General features: G+C 33.0%; 2 protein-coding genes across 7 annotated transcripts in view; one reads left to right on the forward strand and one right to left on the reverse strand.

Moving 5' to 3' along the window:
- Positions 1 to 4323: 4323 nt before the first annotated feature.
- On the forward strand, positions 4324 to 13486 carry LOC117906755 (protein NEDD1-like). Of its 5 annotated transcripts, none has more exons than XM_034819929.1 (10): positions 4324 to 4625; positions 4981 to 5093; positions 6653 to 6934; positions 7034 to 7138; positions 8279 to 8344; positions 8493 to 8714; positions 10637 to 11212; positions 11915 to 12520; positions 12777 to 12956; positions 13044 to 13486. In XM_034819929.1, exons 1-10 carry the CDS (start codon positions 4460 to 4462, stop codon positions 13149 to 13151), a joined length of 2424 nt encoding a protein of 807 aa, XP_034675820.1. In that variant the 5' UTR covers positions 4324 to 4459; the 3' UTR covers positions 13152 to 13486. The 5 variants fall into 5 exon arrangements, with proteins under 5 accessions (XP_034675820.1, XP_034675822.1, XP_034675821.1 ...); XM_034819931.1 differs by having other exon boundaries at positions 13048 to 13486; XM_034819930.1 differs by having other exon boundaries at positions 4325 to 4625; positions 6674 to 6934.
- A 528-nt stretch (positions 13487 to 14014) lies between these two features.
- Positions 14015 to 25693, reverse strand: part of LOC117906754 (sister chromatid cohesion protein PDS5 homolog A) — a 79672-nt gene continuing 67993 nt past the window's right edge. Inside the window, exons 25-31 of one of the 2 annotated variants that reach the window (XM_034819928.1) lie at positions 25542 to 25609; positions 25389 to 25440; positions 20508 to 20594; positions 18381 to 18424; positions 15830 to 15988; positions 14638 to 14711; positions 14015 to 14276 (exon numbers count right to left, since the gene is read on the reverse strand). In XM_034819928.1, the coding sequence (XP_034675819.1) occupies positions 14678 to 14711; positions 15830 to 15988; positions 18381 to 18424; positions 20508 to 20594; positions 25389 to 25440; positions 25542 to 25609 (444 nt within the window). In that variant the 3' untranslated portion in view covers positions 14015 to 14276; positions 14638 to 14677. The remainder of the gene's footprint in view (positions 14277 to 14637; positions 14712 to 15829; positions 15989 to 18380; positions 18425 to 20507; positions 20595 to 25388; positions 25441 to 25541; positions 25610 to 25693) is intronic. The other variant, XM_034819927.1, reaches the window with a different exon arrangement.

Raw genomic sequence — 25693 nt, forward strand, 5'->3', positions numbered from 1 at the left:
TCATCAAATGTTATCATACTATTGATTAAAACACCTTTATCAGGAGAACGATTATAACTTACCCCAAATTCACAATCAATAATTTCACCCCTAGTATAGCACAACACCGTGGTGTAACCGTCCATTATAAAACATATTCAAAAGATCAACAAAAAAGTATCATCATCAATAAAATTTATGATAATAAACAATGTATATTTTGCAAATCTATTTTACTAATATTATGGTGCATTGTCCATTACAATATATTTCTTTTCTTTTTAAAAAGGGATATTTAAATGTATATAATATAACATTTTAAATGTCCATTTACATATTATATAAGATAAGACCAACTCTCGGATAATGTTCTACTTATATTTCTTATATTTTTATATTTTTTTAATTAATATTATATGCAAAAAAATAATTTAATACTAACAACCATTACTAAATTTATTTATTTTCTTTTATTATATATTCTAACATTTTACAATTATCTATTTCTTTTATTTTTTAAAATAGATATGAAATGTATATAATATTTGAATATTTAAATATATATAATATACCTTTAATACTAATGGTTACTATTTTATATTATACACAATATATATATATATATATATATATATATATATATATATATATATATATATATATATATATATTAAAATATCCAATTAAATAAATCAAATAATATTTTAAATTTATATCTACTTTAATTTATTTTTAATTTTTAGCTCTCAATTTCTTACAAGAATTTTTTCAATAATTTAAGACTAATGTTAATTTTTATAAAATATAGAATACAAATTCAAAATTTCGAATAATGTTCTACTTATATTTCTTATATTTTAATATATATATATATAATGTATGCAAAAAAATAATTTCAAAATAATTTCACACTAATAATATTATATATTATAACATTTTACAATTATATATTTATTTTATTTGTTAAAATGGACATTTAAATGTATATAATATTTTAATATTTAAATATATATTATATATCTTTAATACTCACGGTTACTATGTTATATTATAGAAAATTACTCATATATATATATATATATATATATATATATTATACATTAAATATCCATTTAAATAAATCAAATAATATTTTAGTTTTATTTCTACTTTTATTTATTTTTATTTTTTAGCTCTCAATATCTTACAAGAATTATTTCAATAATTTAAGACTAATATTAATTTTTTTACAATATAGAAGATAAATTCATAATTTCGGATAATGTTCTACTTAAATTTCTTATATTTTAATATTTTTTAAATAATATTAAATGCAAAAAAAAATAATTTAACACTAACCACCATTACTAAATTTATTTATTTATTTTATTTTATTATATATTCTAACATTGTACAATTATATATTTCTTTTCTTTTCTTTTTTAAAATGGATATTTAAATGTATATAATATTTTAATATTAAAATATATATTAGATACATTTAATAGTCACGGTTACTATTTTATATATGTGTTAAATTACTTTATATATAATAAATCAAATAACATTTTAGTTTTATTTTTACTTTTATTTTTATTTTTACATCTCATTTTATAACAAATTTGTTAATTATTTAACACTATTATTAATTTAAAAAAATATATAAGATCAATTCATAATTTTGGATAATATTGTATTTGTATTTGTATTTTTAAAATTTTAATATTTTTTAAAAATCATATATTATGCAAAATATATAGAAATATAATTATTCTATTATTATTATTTTTCATTCTCGTTTTATCAATATTTATTTTATTTTTAAATTTAAATTTTAATATTTTATTAATAAACATAAGCAATAATCCTATTATTTAATATTAATTAAATAAAATAATATCATTTTTATTTTTTTAATGATTTAATTCATTTATCTTTATATAATGATAATTTACAATAAATAATATTCTAACAAAATTATCATAAATCAAATAAATTAAAAAAAATGCATGTAACAACAAATATCTAATCTATCATGTATTACACAATAAATATGAAATAAAGGCAAAAATATTACCTATCAATAAAAATTGATATAATAATAAAAAGGCAAAAATATTACCTACCAATAAAAACTGATATACCAATAAAAACTGATATAATAATAAAAACTATATATCATAAAATAAAATAAAGCAAAAATATTACCTTAGAAATATGCTCAAAGTCTACCAAGGTGAAAAACTGAGAAGTGAAAATTTTAGTTTCAAGTGGGAAAAGTGAGAAAATGCAAGTGAAGAAGTTTGAAGGTGAAAATGAGAATGAAAAAGGTAATTTATAGTGTATGAGAAGTTGTAAAAAGGTATGATGAGTGGTTAAAGTTTGAGTTTAAAATGGAATTGGTAGAGTGTAACGGTATGATACCAAACGTTCTTCTTCGAAATAGCAAACGGGCTAGCTATGATAGCAAACGGGTTAGTTATGATAGCAAACGGCTTACCTATGATAGCAAACAGTGTTGTTCAAAATAGCAAATGGTATTGTTCATAGCAAACGACTTACCTATGAAGAGACGATTTCCATTTTGGATTTTTTTTTAAATTTTATAATTTGAGATTTTTTTAAGAAAAATATTAATTTTTTTTAATGAAGAGACGATTTCCCTTTTGGAATATTTTTTTTTTTAATAATTTGGGATTTTTTTTATAAAAGTATTAATTTTTTTTAAATATTAATTTTTTTTAAAGAGACTGTTTCCTCTTTGGAATTTTTTATTTTATTTTATAATTTGAGATTTTTTTTAAATATTAATTTTTTTAATAGGAACTCGTCTTTTCAAGAGACGATTTCCCTTTTGGATTTTTTTTAAATATTAATTTAAAAAAAATATTAATTTTTTAAAAAAAATGGGAACTCGTCCTTGAGATTTTTTTTTTTTTTTTTAATTTGGGATTTTTTAAAAAGAAAAATATTATTTTTTTTTATGGGAACTCGTCTCTTCAAGAGACGAGTTCCTTGAGGATTTTTTTTTTTTTTTTTTAAATTTGGGATTTAAAAAAAAAATTTAAATTTTTCATGGGAACTCGTCAAGACGAGTTCCTTGAGGATTTTTTTTTTTTTTTTTTTTCATATAATTTGGAATTTTTTTAATGGGAAATCGTCTTGGGGATTTTTTTTTTTTTTTTGGGATTTTTTTTTTAAAAAATATTAAATAATGGGAAATCGTCTCTTCAAGAGACGATTTCCTTTTGAAATTTTTTTAAAATCGGACGTCTTTTGAAATTTGAAAATACGATTTTGGTTTAAAAAAAAATTTATCCGTTCATCATCTCTTTTAGGTGGCAAAAACTACCATATATTTGTAATAACTTCTTCTACTATAATAATTTAAGAATAACTTTTTTAAATTGCCATACTATTGAGAAAAGTCCCTTTATTTGGTACTCCTTCCACCCAAAACAAAAAGAAAGACATGTCTATATATATATATATATATGTTTTAAGATATATTCTATTATAAAAAATTTATATCATAAGATATGATTTTTAATACCATATTTTTTGATATTTTGAAAAAATAAAATTTTTAATACTTATAACTTATTAAAATATTTAAACTTTATAAATAATCTTTTTATGTCATGTTTATTTAATATATATATATATATATATAGGGATGTTAGAAACACCCCCATACAACAACAAACATCCATATTCGATGATAAAATTAAGTCATATATATATATATATATATAATTTTGATAATTTTATCCCTTATCTGATATGAAACATTTTATTTGATTACTTTTTCTATCGAATATTTGAATGAATGAAAAAATAAAATGAGTGATGAAATAAATTATCTTATTCCATTATTATTCAAATATATTATCTCTTAAACTATGTTATGTTATATCAACCCAATTGAATTATTCCAAATATTCATGGTTTTTTACTTAGATAATATTATTAAAAAATATATATATTTGATGTAATAAGTGTTATTTTCACGTCAAAATTAAGTGGGTGGCCCCACTAACCTAGTGTTTTAATTTTTTATCCACTTATAAAAGTTTTTTAGCCAATTAAAAGAATATCCAAAATATTTAATAACTGTTATAAGGATATTTACCCTTCAATGGAGAGGGTAAATAAGAATAAAACAATTATTAGAATAACAGGGGATTTGTAAGGATATTTTTTATCCACTATAAATTACATATTTAAATTTTTTTTTTTTTATAATAAAATGCAACTATGATGTATCGAGAAGAAAATTTCACACGTGGAAAATGGGATTAAAAAAAGAAAAAGAAAAAAAAAGAACTTGGATACCCGCACTTTCGCATTTGAAATTTTATTTTTCGCTCCTGGCAGTTGGGGTTTCCCGCATTTGCATCAGAACAGAAGCAAACGATGGTATATACCTAACTTTCCAAAATTTTATCGAGAATCACGATAGGTGATTGTGAATTTGACGGAAAATTTGAAGCTGGAAAAAATGGCGACGTCGCATTTTGCAGATCCGTCAATAGCGATGTTATCGACCAGCGGAGGTGACACCGTCAAGCTTTTCGACGTCTCCTTAGGGCTGGGCGACCCCTGCACTCTGAGCTACTCGCCTTCACCGGGTCACCATGTCTATTCAGTCAAGTGGAGTCACACCAGTGAGTCACTCCACATGCTGTTTCCTTTCTCTCTTTTCTTTCTTGTGTTTGGTTGCGGAGAAAATGTGAGGAAAGAAAAGGTGTTAGAATTCCGAATCTTGAAATCTCGAAAATTCTGTTTTAGGTGCCGAGAAAAAAGAAAAAAAAAAAATCCACATGACTGAGTTCGGCATGACCATTTGGCTTAGGTGAATCGAGTTTTTTTCCAAACAGGCACTGAAAACGTAAGACCGAAAGTCTGTTTTATTCACTTTTCCTTCGTATACACAGCAACTGAAAAGTTTGGCATTCTTCATCTTTATCTGTCTGTCTGTCTCTCTCTAATTGAACTGGGATGCATTTTTTTTTCCCAAAGATTTGGTTGTGGCAAGTGCTGGAGAAGACAAGAAGATCTCTCTATGGCGGAAAAACGGACAAATTATCGGAACTATTCCAGTTTCTGGGAGTGAAAGCGGAGACAACATCGAGGTAAATTTTCCTCTTGTTTATTTTTATGATTGGATAAATTTGGGGCGATTTTGTCTTTGTAGGTGTTTGTGGTTGAGGGGTCTGTAAGGAAACTCTTGTCAACATTATTCCCTTCTTACGGGAGCAAACACTGGGGAGAGTAATATAATCTCAATCTCCATTTTGATTGAGAGCAATGCCCATAAAGAAGAATTAATTCACTATGCCAGGGTATGGAGCAGATGCTGTAGATACTTATTTAGATTCTGGAACCTGGGGATGTGTTACTCTATAAGGATGCCTTTATATTTTAAGGGCACATTTGGATTTCCTAAAGAATTTACACGGCCTTTGTGTTTTTAATTGCTGTTTTGAAGATAAAATTAACTATTCAAATCGAGGTCATAAAAGAAACAAAAGCCACAACCATAACTGATGGTATGGTATTGATTAGGTTCTCCAAAAATTACATTGTTTCAACTTTTTATGCTTACTTTTGAGATTTTGGTTGTTCTATGTAATGATCCTTTTTTTTTTATTGATATCCCTTTGGAGGGAAGGTTTTCTTTTTTCTTTTTCATCTTCCTTTTCCTTTCCTCTTCTTATTTCCTTTTTTAAGCAGAGATCAGAGGAGCAGTGCTAGTTAACTACAGGGTTGGACCAAACATGGGGGGTTTTGAGATTCTAAACATATAAGTGAGTTGCACGATCGGGAGTTGGAGTTGCCGGTTTCCTTCTCAACAAAATCCGTAGGGTTAGGGTGGTGGCTAGGGATCCCAATGTTACGTTATGGAAAAAAAGATTGCAAGTGGTAGATTGATGGCAAATTTTTTTCTCAAAGCATCAGTTCAAGGGAATAGGGTTAGCTTTCTTTAACATTCGATTCGCCTTTTTTTCAAGGTGTTAATTCAAGGGATTGGAGTCAGGTCTATAAAAATTAGACTTGGGGCTTAATGACCCTTCTCAAGTAGGCATCCTGTTTGGATCACAATTTGGGAGAAGATTCTAACCTTTGGCCAGCTGATGCATAGAGAGAGAATCTGCGACATCGATGCTGAATGCTATTCCTCCTTCATTTTTTGTTGGCTAGGGAACTTTGGTGTCTGATTATTTGCCCTCTTTGGAGTTGGTTGAGGGTGTTATTTTTGAGCCTACATATGAGATTTATTGGAAGACGTAGGAAGAAATGTTGGAGTGCTGCTCTTCCTTGTGTGATCTGGTGTATTGGAGGGAGTAGGATATAAAGATCTTTTAGGGGGAGACTAGTGGAGTGTTCTTGTTGAAAAATAAGGATGTTACCTTGAAAAGATTATACGTGTGGGGGTGGAGATCATCTGAAATTCAAATGGTAGGTGCTCCTGTTTTGACTTTCTTCATAGTTTGTGGTACTAGAGTTGAAAAATTGGTTTTGTGGCTACCTTGTTTGAATTTCCTGTTTTTTTTTTCTCTCTTCTTCTATCTGTTTCTTTTCTCTTGGTTGTAACTTTGTGTACCCCATGTCCTTGGGTTACTGTCTGTTAGATGTCTTTTTACTGTGTAGTATCTATTTTGTTTACTTTCGAAAATTGAGGATTTGTTAGATTTCTTTGTTTCAATTTCAGGAATCTATATTTGCTATCAATTTTAGCAACAAGGGATCCAGGTACATATGTTCTGGGGGAAGTGGTAAAGTTGTAAGAATATGGGATTTGCAGAGGAGATGTTGCATTAAGTGGTTGAGGGGTCATACTGATGTGATAACTGGGGCAATGTACAATTACAAAGATGAGCACTTGGCTTCCATTAGTTTAAATGGGGTTCTTATTCTACACAACCTTGCATCTGGTGCAAAGGTGGCTGAACTCAAGGACCCCAATCAACAGGTTGTTTAGTTTGTTGCATCTGGTTACTGCTTTAATGGTGTTTGTGGTTTAGAGTTTCTGGTATCTAAATGCTAAATCTTTTATGGATTTTAAGATCAGGTATTAAGAGTGCTTGATTATTCACGAAGTAGTCGACACCTTTTGGTGACTGCTGGTGATGATGGGTCAATACATCTGTGGGATACAACTGGTCACAGCCCAAAGGTTCGTAACATGTTCTATAGTTTATGAATAAGAAATACATTTGTTGGGATGAAAACCTTAGATGGCTAAATAAGTTAGATCCTTTAGGATATGTTTGGTTCATGGATATCTTAATTAGGGAATGAGTATCTTATATCCAGTTATAAGATTACCATGTTCTGTTGCACACAATTTCAGGTTTTGATTTCCTTGGACATGATATAATTTGAGAATGAGGTCTTGATGATTTTTTTTATTTTTTTATTTCCAACCCTAAGGAATGAAGATAAAAGGAAGGTGGACAACTTATTTTATTTCTTTCTTTTTCATACTGAATCCAGTTTTTGTAAACATTTCTTGCATTGTGGTGCAAATTTACATTAATTCCCCAGTAATTTCCAAGATAACCAAAAGCTATAATGGAAATAAAATTTGAAAGAGATTTTCAAATTTCCAACTTCAGCCAAATATTAGGATTGAATTCTAACATCCATTACATTTCAATAATTTCTAACTTTAGCTAAACATTGGATTGAAATCTAGCATCCATTACATTTCGAGAATTTATTTTGGCAAATATGATTTCCATTCCCAAGTTTAGATGTTGACAAGCTAAACACACCCTTAATGGAATTTCATGTTTAATGAAATTTATAGAACAATTAAGTTTATTTGATAATATGAAAAATGGATTGTAAAAATGGTTTAAAAGGGCTCATGTTGCTTGTATTTGTGTTGTTGTGCTATTAAAGTACTGCATGATTTTAAATAAATGGGTATTGGAAGTTTGCAGCCTGCCTAAATCATGCAAAGCAACATCCAGGAAAAAGAGTTAAATAAATAAATATTTCTTCTGTTCAAAAAATTTTAGTGGTAGAATTGTAAAACTAAAACCATTTCTTGGATCTACTTTCTTGTTTAACAAGTGGTACCTTAAATCTACGATGTGTCGATGAAATTTCTATTATTGCATTGTCAATAATTTGCTTCTCCTGCTCTATTTAACATGATAAAATTGGAATCTTGTCTTTTAGTTTTTTAATTTATTTATTTTTGCCTTTTTCCCTTTTCTTCCAGAAGATCCATGTTTCACTATCCATGTTCCAGTCTTTTTGGCTGGGAAGAATGTTTCAAGTATAAATGTATTTTTCTACTTCCCAGGTTTCTTGGTTGAAGCAGCACTCTGCACCAACTGCTGGGGTTACCTTCTCACCCTCCAATGATAAGGTCTCTTCATTGTTTTATTGGCTGTCCTATTTCATCCTTTTATTCATAGAAATTGAATTTGTTACATGTCATTGAATGGTGAGTCTTCTTTGAGGTGTGAATTGAAAAGTAGTTAGTTCTGTTATCCAATTTCTTTTTTCTCATGCAGATGATTGCTAGTGTAGGTCTAGATAAAAAGTTGTATACTTTTGACAGAGGGTCCAGAAGACCTTCATTTTGCATTCCTTATGAGATGCCATTCTCTTCATTGGCATTTAGAGATGATGGCTGGACTCTAGCAGCTGGAACAAGTCATGGCCAGGTGGTATTCTATGATGTCCGTGGAAAACCACAGCCTTTCTCCATTCTCTGTGCTTATGGTAATTCAGAGGTGAATTCTTCTTGCTCAATATTTGTTATCAATCAAGGGTTCCCTAAATTTGAAGATTTTTCACTCTCTCTTGGCTTGCTTATAATTTGTCATTTGCTTGCATACAGCATATAAGTATGTGTAATTGATATTTTATGTGCTAAAGCAATATCAAAGGGAAGTGCAGTCCCAGCAACCAGTCATAATTGATATATGCATTTATCTCTCACTACTGGGATGGCACTGCAAAATTTTTTCCCTGGTTTCACAGTGAAGTATATCTATGTAAATCCCACCCATCTTACCACCCATTCGTGGGAAAAGAAGACCCAACCTCTGCTATGGATGCAATTCTTTATTCAGCACCTCTAACCAATGCAGTGTGACCAGTTCTAACCTAATCGTATCTTTCTTTCACATTATGTACACACATTCTTTTATTTACATGAGAAGGGCAAAGTTGCTTGTTTGACCAGAGTCATGTTCCTCTCACATTGATTTTTTTAGCTCAAAACCAACCCCCCCCCCCCCCCCCCCCCCCCTCTGAATATTCTGAATGTTTGTTCTAGGGCCCTTTGAAACCATCCACTACCATTTGTTATGCCTGCCACCATCATGATGGAGGAGCTAGTATTTTGACATGTGGATCCCCTTCTGTGAAGGGTAATCATAGTCTTGGTCATGCATTGTATGTAGCTGTGTGGGGTTATAAGAAAGGGTGAAGTGACCATTTAGGGGCCCAACACATGTCTAGTTCCTTGTTTTTCTCTAAGAGAGGCAGGTCCAATGTGCTGCTGCTTCTTCACATCAAAACCTAATGGGCTCAGAGTCCATGGATAATCAATATAAGGGAGGCCTTTTTTTTTTTTTGATAGGTAATTTTTTTGTCCCCACTAGGACTTGAGCCCGGAACCTCCCACAAACCCTTCCCACCTTTACCACTTGAGCCAAGCCTTAAGGGCAATATAAGGAAGGCCTTTCCTTTATTTACTTAATCAATGGTTGATTTCTGAAACGTTCACTCTTTTTGTTTTACTTTTTTCTGCTACATCTATAGAGTGACCTGTTTTCTGGTTTGTTTTGTTTTGTTTAATTTTTTAGTTTTTTGTTTATGTACCACTTAATATTACTTGCAATCTCTGTAATTTACCAGTAGGTAAAAATAGTGTTGGCAAATGATAAATTGATGTTTATTAAATTGCAGATGATGTTGGTAATGTGATAAATATCTGAAAGTAACAGAAGTAGAGAGTTCTCAAGAGAAAAAAGATAAAAATGGGAAGTCGTAATATGTACAGATGCTTATATATGCTGGCATGCTCATTTGACACTATAGACTTGTAGCCACTTAAAACCTTCATCTCTACCAAATTATAGTTGCTTTCAGAACCTTGTCTTGTTTATGACTGTTGTTGCTTTAATATTGATAGTGCAATGAATTGCTTGAGAGCCAAAACTGGAGATTGTACTTTGTCTTTCTTGTTGCGCTCTGAGACCTACTTGAGGAATTCGTTCAGGCCCTAACACTCAAAAATTACTGGGAAACTTTTGATTCATTGAAGGGTTCATCTGAGGAAGTGTAAATACACTTTGGAAAATTGAGGATGCATCTACTTTATATAGCAGTTTGAAATGCCTCATGTAGGTGGAAGATACAAAGCTTTTAGCTGGATACAAAAACTAAGTAAGCCTTTGCTTAGAAATGAAGACTAGGTCAAAAAAGAAAGTAATGTTGTGATGGGAATATGTCTAATGAGTTAGTAGATCATGCCACTTGTGTATATGCCATCGAAGAGTGTCATCTTTAACAAATTGTCCTGACTGATGATACTTTATCATTCAGTTCACAGATTTGCATTTGACAACCTCAACTCTTTTAATCTTTGTCGATCTAAATCTATGTAGTTTTTGATAGATTACTTAATATTTATAGTTCTGATCAGGCTGTCACAAGTTTATGCTGGCAAAGATCAAAACCTGTAATTGTAGATGAAAGTAATTGCAGCCCTGAGATTGCTCTTATGGGAGGTGCTACCGAAGATTCAGTCATTATTCCTGACCCACTTCTGTCTGTAACATCATCAAGTCTTTCACTATCCATGGCGTTACCTGGTTCTCAAAATCCTGGCCGCCTAGGTCCGTCAACAGAAGCATCTTCACTTACTGTAACCAGTGGTGGTTCTATGTCAAGCTCGCTCTGTTTGTCTATGGCAGAGGAAACACCGAGTAGAAGTCATCTGCGGCTAGGTGGAACATTGGCAAAATTACATGCTCCTCATTCCGGTTATACCTTCAAGGACGATATGGAGGTGTTTTCTCCTCTCGTGGATGTTCAACCACTTACACCTACACTTGATAAGCTTTGGGATGATCATGAAGGAGCAAAGAAAGATTATCTACCTTTTGATAAGAAGCCTTCGTCTCTGTTTTCTTCACCTAGTAGGAGATCCTCTATAGCAGAGGGTGAGGGCAATAATCATCCAATATTCAATTGGAAATCCAATTCAACTTCCAGGCAGGTCGGTACTTCTTTCCCCTCAGTGCCTATGTAACTGCGTTGTGAAATATGGTTTGTCTTTTGTTCTTTCTAATTGTGAAATACTGTCTTACCTAGATTCCCATGCTCATTTCTTTTTACTTGACTGTTGCTTATTCCAGAAATATAGGGAAAGAACACAAATGATCTGTGTGTACATTGGACCACTTTTAAGAAAAATTTTAGAAGACCAACTGTTCTACCTTTTTCACTAGCATTCATCTAAGAAATGATGATGAGATATCCCATGAATGTGAATTTTGGGCTTAGTCTCATCAAAGAATGCTGCACCAACTGAAAATTGTGAACTAATACATGATCATATCAGCCCAAATACTCTGGAAAGAGCGTGTGAGTTGTCTATTGATTTATTACTCTATAGACATTTCGATCTGCAGTTTGTGGATATGATTAAGATGCTGTACATATGGTCTGATCTATGGATATGATTCTTCAGCTGTAATCTTGTGGAAAAAAATAGCACATGAACTGAACATTTTGAGTTAATATGTGGTTATCTTATAATAAATATGGCTTACGGTGACTCTTATGCGACTTTAAAGAGTACCATAATAAGTAAAATTTTCTCTCTTGTAAATAGTTTAGCCCAATTTTATGGCCTAAGCGAACTTTATTTCAATTTGTATTTTCTGAATTATGTTTTATCTACGACCACTTCATGCAGGACACTCACGCTTCCCTTACAGCACCGGGATCATCTACTACTTCATCTTTCAAAAGTGAAGACACTTCCATCACTCCTCCAAAAGCCTGGGGTGGTGAGAGATTTTCTGATAAATTTACCCACCACCGTCAGCCTACACTGTCTCGCTTTGGGATGTTGGCAGCTAGTGGTCTAGCATCAGGGTCAATGTTTTCTGGATTACAAGAACTATGGTCATCAAGAAGTCATATGAGTGGAAGCTCCTCGTCAAATCAAAACCTGACTTTTGCAAATTTGCGTGCCAAAGATTTCTCTTTTAATCAGGAAACTCCACTGGGAGTCCCAGAAAATTTCCCTTCTATTTCTGTATCTCTGCCTCTAGATACAAAAGCTGTCACCAGACAGGGTAACCTTGAACTGCCAGGATCACCAGCATCCTTGACCCTCCCACGAAGATTTTCCACCTATGCCGAGAGAATAAGCACTACCTTATCCTCCAGTGATGGGACCTCTCCTGTTGGTTCACCAAAAATAAAGAAAACAGGAGCTGAAACCAGAGCAGAAATTTTGAATGGCTTATTTAATTCTGTTACATCAGCTGCCTCAGAAGCAGGGACTCATCCAATGGTAAATGTATAAAATATCGGATGGGTTCAAAAAGAACACATCAGGCTTTTGCTTCCGTACAAGGGTGTGACCATGATAGGTTTATCGGTGTTCTGTCATCTAAAGTTCTCTCACCATCGTGCTTTTGACTAAAGTGTAGATCATGCATAGGTCTCACTTGCTTTGGTTATGAGGTGGTGATGATGAATCATCACACATGTTGATGATGCTAGCTTGTTAAATGAAAATGATTTATTGACTTGTAGTACTGTAACAGGGAGGAACATCACTATCCCAGAAAGGTCCTTCTCAGTCAGATACCCAGCAGGGAACCTCATTTACCCTTCAGATGTTTCGAAGCACCCTTGAAGAAACCCTTGATTCCTTTCAGAAATCCATACACAAAGATATGAGGAACCTTCACATCGAAATTCTGAGACAATTTCATATTCAAGAGGTATTTAATATGTGGTGTCATTCTCAGATTTCCATTGGTTTTGCTAGGTTTTTTTCCTTGTAATTATTCTTCTTTAGTTACTGCCAGACAGAAATCTCAAGTGTGGCAAGCTCGATTTTGGAAAACCAAGCTGAGCTGATGAAAGAAATCCAGTCTCTCCGGAAAGAGAATCAGCAACTCCGCCAATTGCTTTGACCCTTGAAGATTGTAAAAATCATCCCAAATTTCCTAGTCACTATGTATTTATATTTTATTTATTTATTCATTTGTTCCTGTTTGAGAGAAGAGGGTTTGGAGGCTAGAAAGTGAGGTAATTCATGATGCATACGGAGCATATTCTTCAGTTTCTAGAAGTATTACAGATCAAGTGTGTTGTAAGTTGTGTCGAGAGAAAAACGAAATGAAGTCAGGTAAAAACCAACTAGGGCTTCTTAGTTTAATGTATCCTATGTAGATGCAACATACAGAATAGAAATGATCAAGCAATTTTGAATTCATCTATGAGGAAATGATGTCAAAATTTTATAATATGACAAGTGTAAATTTTATGTGCTGTTATATTCAAAATGATAGTTTGGCATAATGAGCTTGTCATTGTTTAAGATTTCAGCCATATTCACCTTTTGACAAATTCACAATGGTCTCGCTAGGCTCCAGACACAATGAAAGGGAAGTGATCAGATCAGGGTATGTTGAATGGCCGCAGAAAAATAAATGCTTCCCAAATGAAAGGGCCCGAAGGTACCATATTTTCCCTGAAAAACAAAATCTAAAAAGCAATGATGATGCCCTTGTATTGGTATTCATGTGGATTTGAGTAATAGCTTCCATCCAATTGAATCATCAACAGTATTCCCCAGTAGGCCCAATGTGACCATTGTTTTTCATTTATTGGCCGCCAACAGTAATTGCCTCCACACAATTTCACTAGTCCTGGAAATTTCACACTCAACAGTGTCAACAAAGTGAAAGTTTTAAGTCCATTTTACATGTGCATTGTCAAAAAGAGTACAAGAGATTTTCCCAGCAGAGATGACCACTCCGGAACTCACTCTAAATTCCTCTTATCCAAAAATTGCATTTACATTTCTAAAAACTTGATTCAATTACACAATATTCAAGTCCAAACTTTGGTCCACTTACAGAAAGAGCACATCATTTGTTATTTACAAACAGCAAGAGCGTACATCTTATCACTAAGATTGCGCCCCCCATGACTAATTGTAATATTTGCCTTTTTATCAAGAAGTATAAAAACTCATTGTCTCTTAAAAAAACCAAAGTAACTTAAGTTTTCCTTCTCCGGGTCCTTCTACCTACCTGAAATGAGCAAAAATATAAAATAATCAACAATAACATATGTGCATGCATATCAGCTGCTGCCACATATCCCATAAATAAAACTGACAATCCACAAATTCTTTTAAAACCTTTACTATGATGCATCAAAACCTTTTAAAAGTGCAAAGGACACATAAAGCCACCCATCATAAAAATATAATAATGAAAAAAAAAATCTGATAAACAGAACCATTAGTTATATATTAATCAACAAAAAGAAATAATTGTGTCAAGAATCTTGTATGACATTTGCACTCTGCAAAAAGTAGTTTTTTCTGATATGTATTTCCAAGCTAAGAACAAAGTGTAATGAATTGAAGCAAAGAGTAGGAAAGCTTACAGCAATCTCGTTCATATTGACAACTTCTGATGCCAATGTGTCAACAGAAACCTTCTGGCCATGCTTTCCCTTTACTGTAAGTGGAAATTAGATAATTGTCCATAAAATGCTGAATGAACTGTGTGTGCAACTTGTGACTTTACAAGACAAAATCCTACAAATTTGTGGATTAATACGTTCACAATCCAGGGGCATCCTAATATGCCATAAAACCATTGTCTTACACAGCATCATAAAATGTTGGTAGATACTGATAGATATTCAAGACATCACTGTACTTACCAAACAAGAAATATACACACACATGTATATGTATGCATGTATGTCACTCATAAAACAGCTCCATAACAATTGTTGTTCAGCAAATATTATATCACTGGAGACTCCTAAATTATAAGAACCTCAGGTCCTTAAATCAGCTCTAACAGGTTAGGGTTGTATTGGCCCTCCCAACCCCTTCCCTTCTTTTTGTTTTTCATTTTCTTTTTCTTTGAAGTCTACCTGCATCACATCTATATTGGACCACAATCAAATAGCCTAGACCACTGAACTAAACAAAATCTTACTACTTGGAGTTAGTTTTTTTATGGTTTATATAAATAAAATAACCCACTGAACTCTAGCTCAGTTTGTATAAGCATGGGTCTTCAAATAACCGCTAATGCACTCACTGGTGCAGCAGTGCTGGATGGCATGATCAGCACATAGTTTGATGGGGAAGGAATTTGGCATGTACCAGGGCATGCACAGAGCTGTTGGATGTTAAAATATGAGGGGAACAGAAGAAACTAAATTGAAAAATATAACTCCAACTAACATGTTAGGGGTTCCATGAAGAGCCTGCATCCTATTCTACTTTCCAGATTTTAATGTTTATGAGGTTTGGCATATTAAGCCACATTATATCATTTTTGCACGGACTATTATATGCACATAAAAAAAAAAATGAATGCAACTGTATTTGAAAACAAATCACAACAGAACTTTATGTATCACCATTCCAATTAATTCAACTGATACTTCATATAAAATCTTGCTCGATTTAAAAGGTTCAAAACCATTTTCCAATCATGTCATGTAATCTTCATGTCATTGACAAAGTAAAACTTATAAGTGCTCAATGGATAGTTAAACCCATGAAAGAAATATTTTCACCTGATATGGAACAGGCTAAAGAACAAGAAATTCTTACCACAGAGAGAACAGAATATTACCAGAACCAGGATTTGTCATATAAAGTGAATTTGTCCTCCCTTTATTTTGAAAATTTTCGTGCTGTTGGGATGCATCATCTCCAACTGCATCAACAGTTTCCTTCAGACTACTGAGAGAAGAAATCTCCAGAGGATCACTGCAATATGCCGTTCTTGAGCTCATAAACCAAATGGAATGAAAAACATATACAATGAGATTGAAAAATAGGTAGTCATGTCTGAAAAATATAAAGCTTCTGCTTGTTTACATCTTTTCTGATATCTTGCAAAAAGAAAACACCTATTCACTTTGTAAATCAAATAATGCTTCTTAGTTTTGGAAATGAAAGCTTCCCTAATGTACAAATCTAAATGATCCCGTGGAAAGGTTTACCTATATTTGACATCATTTTTTTTTTTTTCAAATTGACTCAGGTCAAAGGTAGGAAACAAATTCCAATCGAGCTAAAGGCTTAAGCTAGTAGTTAAGGTTTGTCAAATTAATAAACTTACGACTTAAAACTACAGAAAAACCACAGGGGTCACTCTTAGTGTCTCAACTTGATGTATACAAAGAGCGCTAAAGGATCATAAAAAACTTCTTCCCTTAGCAAGAACCCAACCAATCAACAAAATCTAATAAAGACTTTGAGCCTTATTAGCATTAGTCTATTTAAAATAAATAAATAGAAAATTATTTTTATTACATGTCTATTTTTTAATTATATAATATCAATATTATTGGCTCATTTTAATTACTTAGTTTGAGCTTAATTAGGAATTCTATTTAATTAGTAATTTTAAGTAGAATTAATTAGATTTTGAATAGAAACATTTGAAGAAATTTAATTACAATTAGGGAGATGATTATGTATGATGAGGTAATTGAAGGCATTCAAAACATTTCTTTTAATTTAACCATGACGTTACAAGAAAGCAGGTCATGGGGGTCTTAGTGTAATTTCAAAAAATTGGGTACTAACAATGTAGTATTAATAACCTCAAGGGTCTTGTGTAATTTTCCCTTTCAAGTACTGCAAATTATCGGCCAATATCACAAATTTTATCATACAAATATTATTTTAAAAAATAACTTTACCACATGTATTATTGCTTATTTTATTATATCTTAGAGCTTTTTCAACATTTTTATGAATTTTAATCAATTTCTTTCTCACCAATTTTTGTTTTTGAATTTCCGATTGATATTTTCAATATTTTTCAAAATTTCTTTAAAATCCAGTTGTCAATATTTTATCAATTTTTGATATTTTCATCCTTGGTTTTAACATAAATGAAAATCAATTCTTTCTTTCAATAAGATACTAAAGCACATGATTGTTGTTTTGTTATCATGGCATCATGTATTGTGCTAAACATGGCAATCATAAGAAAAGAGGGTCATGTATGCTAAGTCAAGCCTTACTCTGCATGCTTAGGCCAGCTTGAATCGACTTCTGAAAAACCAAAAACCCTTTTTTTAAGCTCAATAAAAGCTTTTGTGCCAGTTTAGCTAGTTTAATTCAAAGAGCTTATGACTTAAAAAGGAGTTTAACAGGGGAGCCAAAAAAATGTTAGTTCATAATATATTTTAACTTTTGTAAGAAGTTATTTTATGTTTAAAGGACTTTCGTAGTACCAATATCGCCCTTTGAAACTTACAACTTTGGTTTCACCTTTAGCTTCTAGCAAAATCCAAAAAACAGGAAGTTGTCCCAAACCCTTAGTGATCTGTTTCCCACAGACAATTATTTCATTGCATCCATACAAAATTGTTTATTAATATGAAATATTTATGAATTTTATTTCCTATGTCTATTACTAAGATGCTCCACAACCTGGGAATATATTAGTTAGGATCTAGCACCTATTCATTCCAAAACAATAAATTTAGTGAATTTGATGATTGGATGTCCACTGAATATTATAGACTTAAATCTGATTGGAAAAATCAAATCTAGACATGCACAATTCAATTCAGCACACACATATACAGATGCATTCATATGGACACACTTGCGTACATACAACCCACATATTCATATTTGAACATGGTCTTAATTTGATATGAACAATCCAAATTGGGCAGCTCTGTTCCATATGCAAATCCAGTACATCTCCAAATCCTATTGGAACATTGTTTTTGCAAAACATATTTGGATATACTCATCAACCTGTGTCAAACCTATATTGGTCCATTGACATACTATGGCCAAATAGAGATCCAACAAACCTAAACTTATTTTAAGATCATCAATATGTAAGAGGAAATAGGGCAAAATGGCATAATTTGCTCTTTGGAGTTGAACAATACTTCACCTTATGAAACTTTACATAAACACAAATATAGTTCACATCATCCTACAATGTAACAATTGAATAAAATGCAAATAAAGAAAAATTCATGTAGACACAAATATAGACTATAGTTGACTTTGAAAATGATAACAAGACTAACAGTACTAAGAACAATGCCTTATTGGAGGATGTTTGGAAAAACAATATGCTAACATAAAGAATATAACAAGTTAAAGACTATTAACAACTCACCGCTTCTGCATATGGAAACCATTTGTCTCCTGTGCCAATTTAACCTAGTGTAAGGCAGCAAATTGACATAAAATCAATTAGGATCAGATCTGAAATTTAGGCCGAATTTTAAACACAGTGATTGGAAACAAGGATGGGAAAACAAATAAAAAATCCTAATGTTGGATGAAAGAGGATTAGATAAGGAACTGGATTCAAAGTAATGAGTCAGCATATGTTTTTCATATATTACATGGAACAGGGTATTTTCATCTTTTGCTACATGTGGATTGGTTTTGACTTTGTAGCAAAGTGATTATAAGGTACTATGGTCAATTTAAACACAAAAAGTTGTGTTTTAGTCTGTCTAAAGAAAATAAAATTTGCAGTTTAGTCTGTGAAAAGAAAGAGATAACCAAGTACTTTGGAGGAATTGAAAATATGTTTTTTTTTAAAGGCAAACAGAAAATATATTAACAGTGCCTAGCAAAGGGGCGCCTAGCAAGCTTGCTTAAGATATCATGTCCATTTCAGAGAATCAAGTAGAAAGACTAAAATTTGATTGTTTGTGTTCTTATCTTCTTTGTTTCCTAATGAGATGGTTCTTCTTGATTTATTTTGTTCAACAAGTAAATTAAGAGAATCTATAAAGAGTGCTTGGAAAATGACGCATCCAAGGACATACAAAGTATACACTTAACACCAAAAGGCAAGCAAAAAAGAGAAAGGAATAGCAAATACCAACCACCCAAACAAAAACCAACCCCCTACACCCCTAGAAAGCTGGACTGTCCCCAGCAGGTACTCCTAAAACAAGGAAAGAACCCCAAACCTAGATCAACAGAAACACCTTAAAACATAAAAAAGAACACAATCCGCTCCCTGAGCAAGTCTGCAACCAAATTCCCTCAACCAATCCAAGAGCAAAAAAACAACCTCACATATTAAGAGCTGAATCCCCATTGCTCCTCCCCCTTCCCCTTACTGTCAGAGGAGAACTATTGTAATTAACCAAGCATTCCAGCTTTCTGATTTCCCTCTCAAAATGGGATGACAAGAAAGATTTCCTTTTCCCCCCTTAAGGCCTCAACACCATGCCCTTCTCTTGCCTCCATGTTCCTTAGAAGGGAGCTAATCTCCTTTTCGAAACCTGCAACTGGCATCCCCACAAAGCTACTGACATCGATCAACTTATTCTTTCCATTATACCTTTTCATGTGCAAAAATCAACCCATTATCTTTCCCTTGCAGATGCAATATAAGCCCCTTCTAGAGTCAAAGCATTTGCTTCATTAGTGGCAAATAAAAAGGTCGACAGCAATGACATGTAGTTGAAGAGACCTAGCAAGGTCCATTGTCATGACTGGTAAGATTGTAGTTAGTTGGATGACCATATTTTTTTTGTGTTCTTTCTTCTCTTTTGCTTGCTCAATAATGCCAATTGATACACCATGTATACTTTGGTGCACCCTTTTCATAGGCCTTTTAATGTAATTTTTGTTTTGCCTATACAAAAGTAATGAGAGAGATGCTAACTGTATGTCTGAGACGTTGCATCAATGACCTTAGAATCTATAGTCCAAGGATTGAAGGGCTGTACCTGCTACACTTGTTTCACTATTAACAGTTCATTGATCTATTTACAGTGTTGGATGTTGTATTCCAGTGATAATTTTCCAATATTTCTAGCTCCAATGCAATCACTTTCACCCCCTCTCTAGACTGATAGGTTCCTTCATTTCTAGTCCAATTCATCCTTTTGAAACTTTAATTTCCAAAAAAATTGAGGGACCAAGACATTCATGACCATCTACTACAATGGGGAGAGATCAGTGTAATTTTTGAATATGCGATGAGGTCCCCTATAGTTTAACCAAACCCTAGGAAAGCCAACACAATTGTTCAGATCACGATATAACAAAACTTCAGACAAAATACCATGTTTCTTATTAGGCCTAAATCCTTCTCAAAATCCAAGAAGAATACTAACATATTCATAACCAAGAAACAACTATCTGATTTATAACTAGAATTGAATTCCTTCCAGTTTGAATCAGCATTCCAATTAAGAACCATAATTCTAATTCTAAGCCCCAAATGCATGTATACATTTGCAAGTCAATGAGGATTTTCAAATTCTAGTTTTACCGTCTTTGACAAGGAACCATCACTTATAGTTTCCCAAGTCTCACTTGCCAAGCATAATGCTTCAATTGCACCATTGTCATATACAACCTACAAAATGTATAAATTCAATTGATCATGTCAGAGAAGATAGGAATTGAATTGGTAAATACATGTCAAATTAAGAAGCACAACTGATGATATAAAACAAGTGGCATTCAAGTTTAGAAGACATGGAATTCATAATATCATCACTAACCTGAAAAAAGGAAACAAACACATTTTCATTTTAGAATGAAATAAAAACACAAATGGGAACTAAAATTTATGTACCATTCTATTAAGTGAAGCATGTGATTTGGTTTTCCCTTCTTATTACAACTTTATTTATATCCAATCCCAAAAAATATTCAAGAAGGAATTTTTGATTGGTTGGACCAAACATTCACAATTATTGAAGGCTCTCCTATTTCTCTCCCTCTAGATAGTCCAAAACACGCATAACAAAGCAACCTTCCATACCTTTTTTTTTTTTTTTTTCCAACAAAAGACCCATGCCAACAAGAGATACCCCCTAACTAAAGAATGCATCACCCACCATACACCGAATAAAGCAAAAAATCAATTGCCACAAAGTGTGTGCTTTTGTGCAATGTAGGAAAGGTATGATCACCCATTTCTCCTTTTTCTTTGCACATATAGCACATGTTAGGAATCCTCCAATCCCTTATTCTAAGCTGATCTAGGGTTAGAATCCTAGCCTAGGTTGCTTCCCAAGCAAATAAGCTAACTCTCACCATACAATGTCATGAGGGAATGGCTCTGCTCTCCTACTAGCTAAAGAGTAGTAGAACTTAACTGAGAAATTACCATTCTTTGATCTCAACCATACCATAGTACCCTCAGAGCCCAAATCGATGGAGTGGTCATACAATCTCTTTAAAAACACATCAACCTCCTCTAACTCCTAATCATGCAATTGTCTAGCGAACCTAGGACCCCAACTACCATTGTCCCAAACATCAACCACCCATATATCTTTTGAAGCGACTATAGAATGAAGGCCTAAAAATGATTCCCTTAAGAGTGTTTCCCCACACTTGTTCGTCCAAAACACGAACTTGATGTCAAAGCTTATCTTGAAACCTGTTCTATCCTTGAGCACCTCCCAATCACCACTAATTGCCTTCCACATACCACTCTATCTCTTCTTTAGTGCACTACCCCCCTTCTTCTTACTTGTACTTCCCAAAACTTACCCTTTTCTAAAGAGGGTTCCTTTCCTACACAAATCTTCAAGACCATTTTCCCAAAAGAGCCTTATTAAGGATGGATAAGCTTCTGATGCCCAAGCCCTCTTTTTGTTTTTCCATGTAAATGACAGACCAAAGAAAATTCCTTTGAATCTTTTCCAATCTCATAGCTACCCTCTTCGGGATGGCGAAGAGGGACATGAAATCAATCAATAAATTACACAAAGAGTTCTTTATTAGAGTCCGTCTTTCCTTTTTTAAAAGATACTATCTCTTCCATAGAGAAAGCCTTTTCTAAAAACATTCTTCCACCCTTTCCCAACCTAATGACCCAACAAACTCCTCCATGTTAGAGAACTCCCTATCAGAGATCAACTCACTTTTCTCCAAGTTAATCTTTAGCCCTGATATCGCTTGAAGCCACATAAAGTTCTAGCTCAAGTGCTTTAGATTCTCCTTGCTAGCATCACAAAAGATGAGGGTATCGTCTACAAATAACAAATGAGATTCCTCCACCCTTGAATCATTTCTACCCCTTACTAAGAAGCCGTCAATAAAACCCCTTTCTTTTACCCTGATAAGAATGCAAAAAAGAGTCTCCCTTGTCAAGATAAAAAGGTAAGGGGACAAAAGGTCTCCTTGTCTCAAACCCTTTAGAACTTTAGAAGAAACCTGAAGGGGATCCATTCATCAAGACAACAAACTATGTTGTAAAAATACACCATTTGATCCAACTAATCCACTTCGCTTCAAAACCCATTTTCTCCATAGGAGTTAGGACAAAACTCCAATCTGCATGGTCATAAGCCTTTTCAATGCTTAGTTTGCAAATGATTCCTCTCATATTGCTTTTAATTCTAGAATCTATGGCCTCATTTGCTATCAAAATAACATCCAAAATTTGTCTATCCGCCACAAAAGCATGCTGAAAATCCGAGACTAAGTTGCCCATATTAAGCTACCAACTTACTTTCCTAAAAGCTTAAGTTGTTAGGATTTGGATCACAATGTATACCAAGCTTAACATAATCTACATTGGGATCAAAGCAAGGAATTGGGGTAATTTCGACTTTATAAGGTGCAGCAAATGGGTGCTTTCTTGTAAGCTCGTATGATTAAATATAGAAGACCTAGACTTCAGAAACCTTGATGAACATTACCTCAACCATTTTTCTATCTACTATATCATATTGATTAATATGTAAATTGCTTCAACTCTATAGAGTCATCCTTTCTTTATTCTTCTAAGTAATTATGTATGTTCAAATGCGATAGCCATTTTGATAGACAAGCACACATGCACACATAGAGTCCACCATTCATCTAAGGAATTACATATCTCCAAATAAGAAAGCTATTATGATACACAAGAGAAGTCAGAGAGGGAGAGGGAGAGGGAGAGAGAGAGAGAGAGAGAGCGAGAGAGGAGCGGAGGAAAGATTATCAAAATATGACCATTGATTTAAAAACCAGACTAGACTAGCAACCCAACATGAAACGTTTTTTATTAATAAAAAACAAAAGATATATTAATTATAAAAAATTTAATACAAGGATGAGAGGTCTTCCCTACAAAATACAAGATATTGATCAAAGTAAGAGTAAACGTCTCCATTATACAAAGAGAATTGCACACAAAGGTATAGGGCGCTTAAGGATACACCAAGGTAACATCTCCTCAAATCCAGACTCAACTCCTCCCATTGTTATCCACCCTATTTGAATTACAAATAGAAAGCCAACTAAGTTGAATAACGTTGAGTGGAACACCTCTCAAGGCGACGATACAAGAGACCTACAAGGAAGAATAGAAGTGAAGTAGATCCTACATTTCTTCTATTACCACATAGTCCAAAGTATAGTGAGACAAGCGATTTACTGAAAGGTCTTGCCTATGATGGAACTCCTCAAACTTCTCAATGATATGGTCATCATGTCACATATACTCCTAGGCAGAACCTAACCCATCTTGGCTAGACCGAAAAGCATGTGCCAAAGCCTCAATGTTAACGGGACCTAGTATAATATTAAACCTTATATGCAAGAGAGATACCTCATCAATTGGGACCTAGTATGCAAGCCAAATATAGAAGGGGGTTTGGGCTTTGGGAGGATTTTTTTTTTTTTTGGGGGGGGAAGTTGGGGAGGGGGGGAATCGACCCTTTTAAGGATGTGGCTTTGCAAATTTCCTAGGAAATGCTCTACTCTTTGGCATTAGGTTATTTGGAGCATCTATGAGAACACCCCAATGGGTGGGACACCAACATTCTAGTTAGGTTGTCACACCATTCCCCTTGGAAAGCCATTATACAAGTTTTTCAATTTTTTTCCCAAATATACTCATTTTGTAGCAAGTCATGGGGCAAGAATTCATTTTTGGGAAAATATTTGGTGAAAGGATCAACCATTATGTTCTCAATATCCAAGCATTTTTAGGCTTGCCACAGTTAGAAGTCTTCCGATCTCAACCATTCTTGGTTTTTCTTCCCCCTTTTTTTGGAATTTGAATTTTTTTTTTCATAACCTCAATGAATTGAAGATGAGTACTTAGACTCATTTCCTCTCTCACTTGTGTGCACTTGTCCAATCCTACAAACATGGTTCCTTTCTCTACAACTAAATGTTTATGGAAATCTAAAGCCTTTCCTTGGCCAGTGGCATACAAGAGGGTAAATACAATTGACATGCTATAATTAAGAAGACCTTATAAAGCTCTTAATCCTAATTGGTGCATTTTGTGCATGAGGTGTAGAAAAACAATTGACCATCTGTTTTTACATTGCCCGTTGACTTTGGGCCTTTGACACAAACTATTCAAATTAGTTCGTTTGAATTGGGTTCAAACAAGAAGCATATGTGATATGATGATCATCTCATACAAGGGTTTGGGGAGGTCCATCAAAGGCAAAGTCTTGTAGCAAATTGCTTGTCTCACCCTAACATGGATTCTGTGGAGGGAAAGAAATACTAATATTTTCGAAAACAAGTGGAAGACTTCTGAGACACTATGTGATCTAATTCATTTCTAGTCATCTGTTTGGACCTCTATCACAACATTTAAGAGTATTTCTCTCAATGCAGTTTAGCTTGATCAACATTCAGTATATAATTCATAAGGATTTGGATAGGGAGGAGTGGAGATTTATTTTGATTTCTGTTCAAAGGAGAATTGTTAATCCTCAAGGAAGGTTGAAAGGTTTAATATTGAATATTCTCAAATGATTCTATATGGATGTATAGGTTCTATTAGTATAGTAGAGAAGGTTTAATCTTCCATTTTTTTATCAGCTTCTTTAAATTTGGGGAGGATTGTTCATCCTTCTCATGCACTTACTTTATCCATTTCTAATACATTCTTATTTCAAAAAAGAAAAAGAAAAAGAAAAAAGGAACACTAGAATGATCTAATACCAATGGATTTCCATTCCAAAACTGAACCACCAATTTTAATAACAGAGTGATCTGTTACATTCCAAAAAATAAATAAAAAAACACAAAAACAAAGCAAAACAAAACAAAACCCAACACACCAAGCAGAACAGATTCCATAAGTACTGATTTAAACTTCTAAGTCCCACAGATCTCAATACTACCAATGAAAATTAGATGCAAGGAAAATAAAGTCTAGTTGCTCAAAATTGCAAAAATTCACCTTGTGAGTATTGTTCTGAGAATTAAACCCATCCACAGTGACTGAATAGAAACTGAAAAATTTAAAAAGCCTTAAAATTTAGAAACAAAGAAATGATATATAGAATGACTATAAAGATGTTCACAATTTGTTTCTTCAACAACCACTTCTCACCGTTTATCAACAGGAGACCACAATTTGATCCGTTGTCCAATCAATACCTCACTGTTGTTTATAATTTCCTATGTAGATCATAGAATATGATTGATGAGAGACACAACTACGAAAAATCAAAACATATAGATAGCCCATCTTCGGAATAGATG

Source organism: Vitis riparia, chromosome 18 (genome assembly GCF_004353265.1).
Source record: "Vitis riparia cultivar Riparia Gloire de Montpellier isolate 1030 chromosome 18, EGFV_Vit.rip_1.0, whole genome shotgun sequence".
Classification (NCBI taxonomy): Eukaryota; Viridiplantae; Streptophyta; class Magnoliopsida; order Vitales; family Vitaceae; genus Vitis; species Vitis riparia.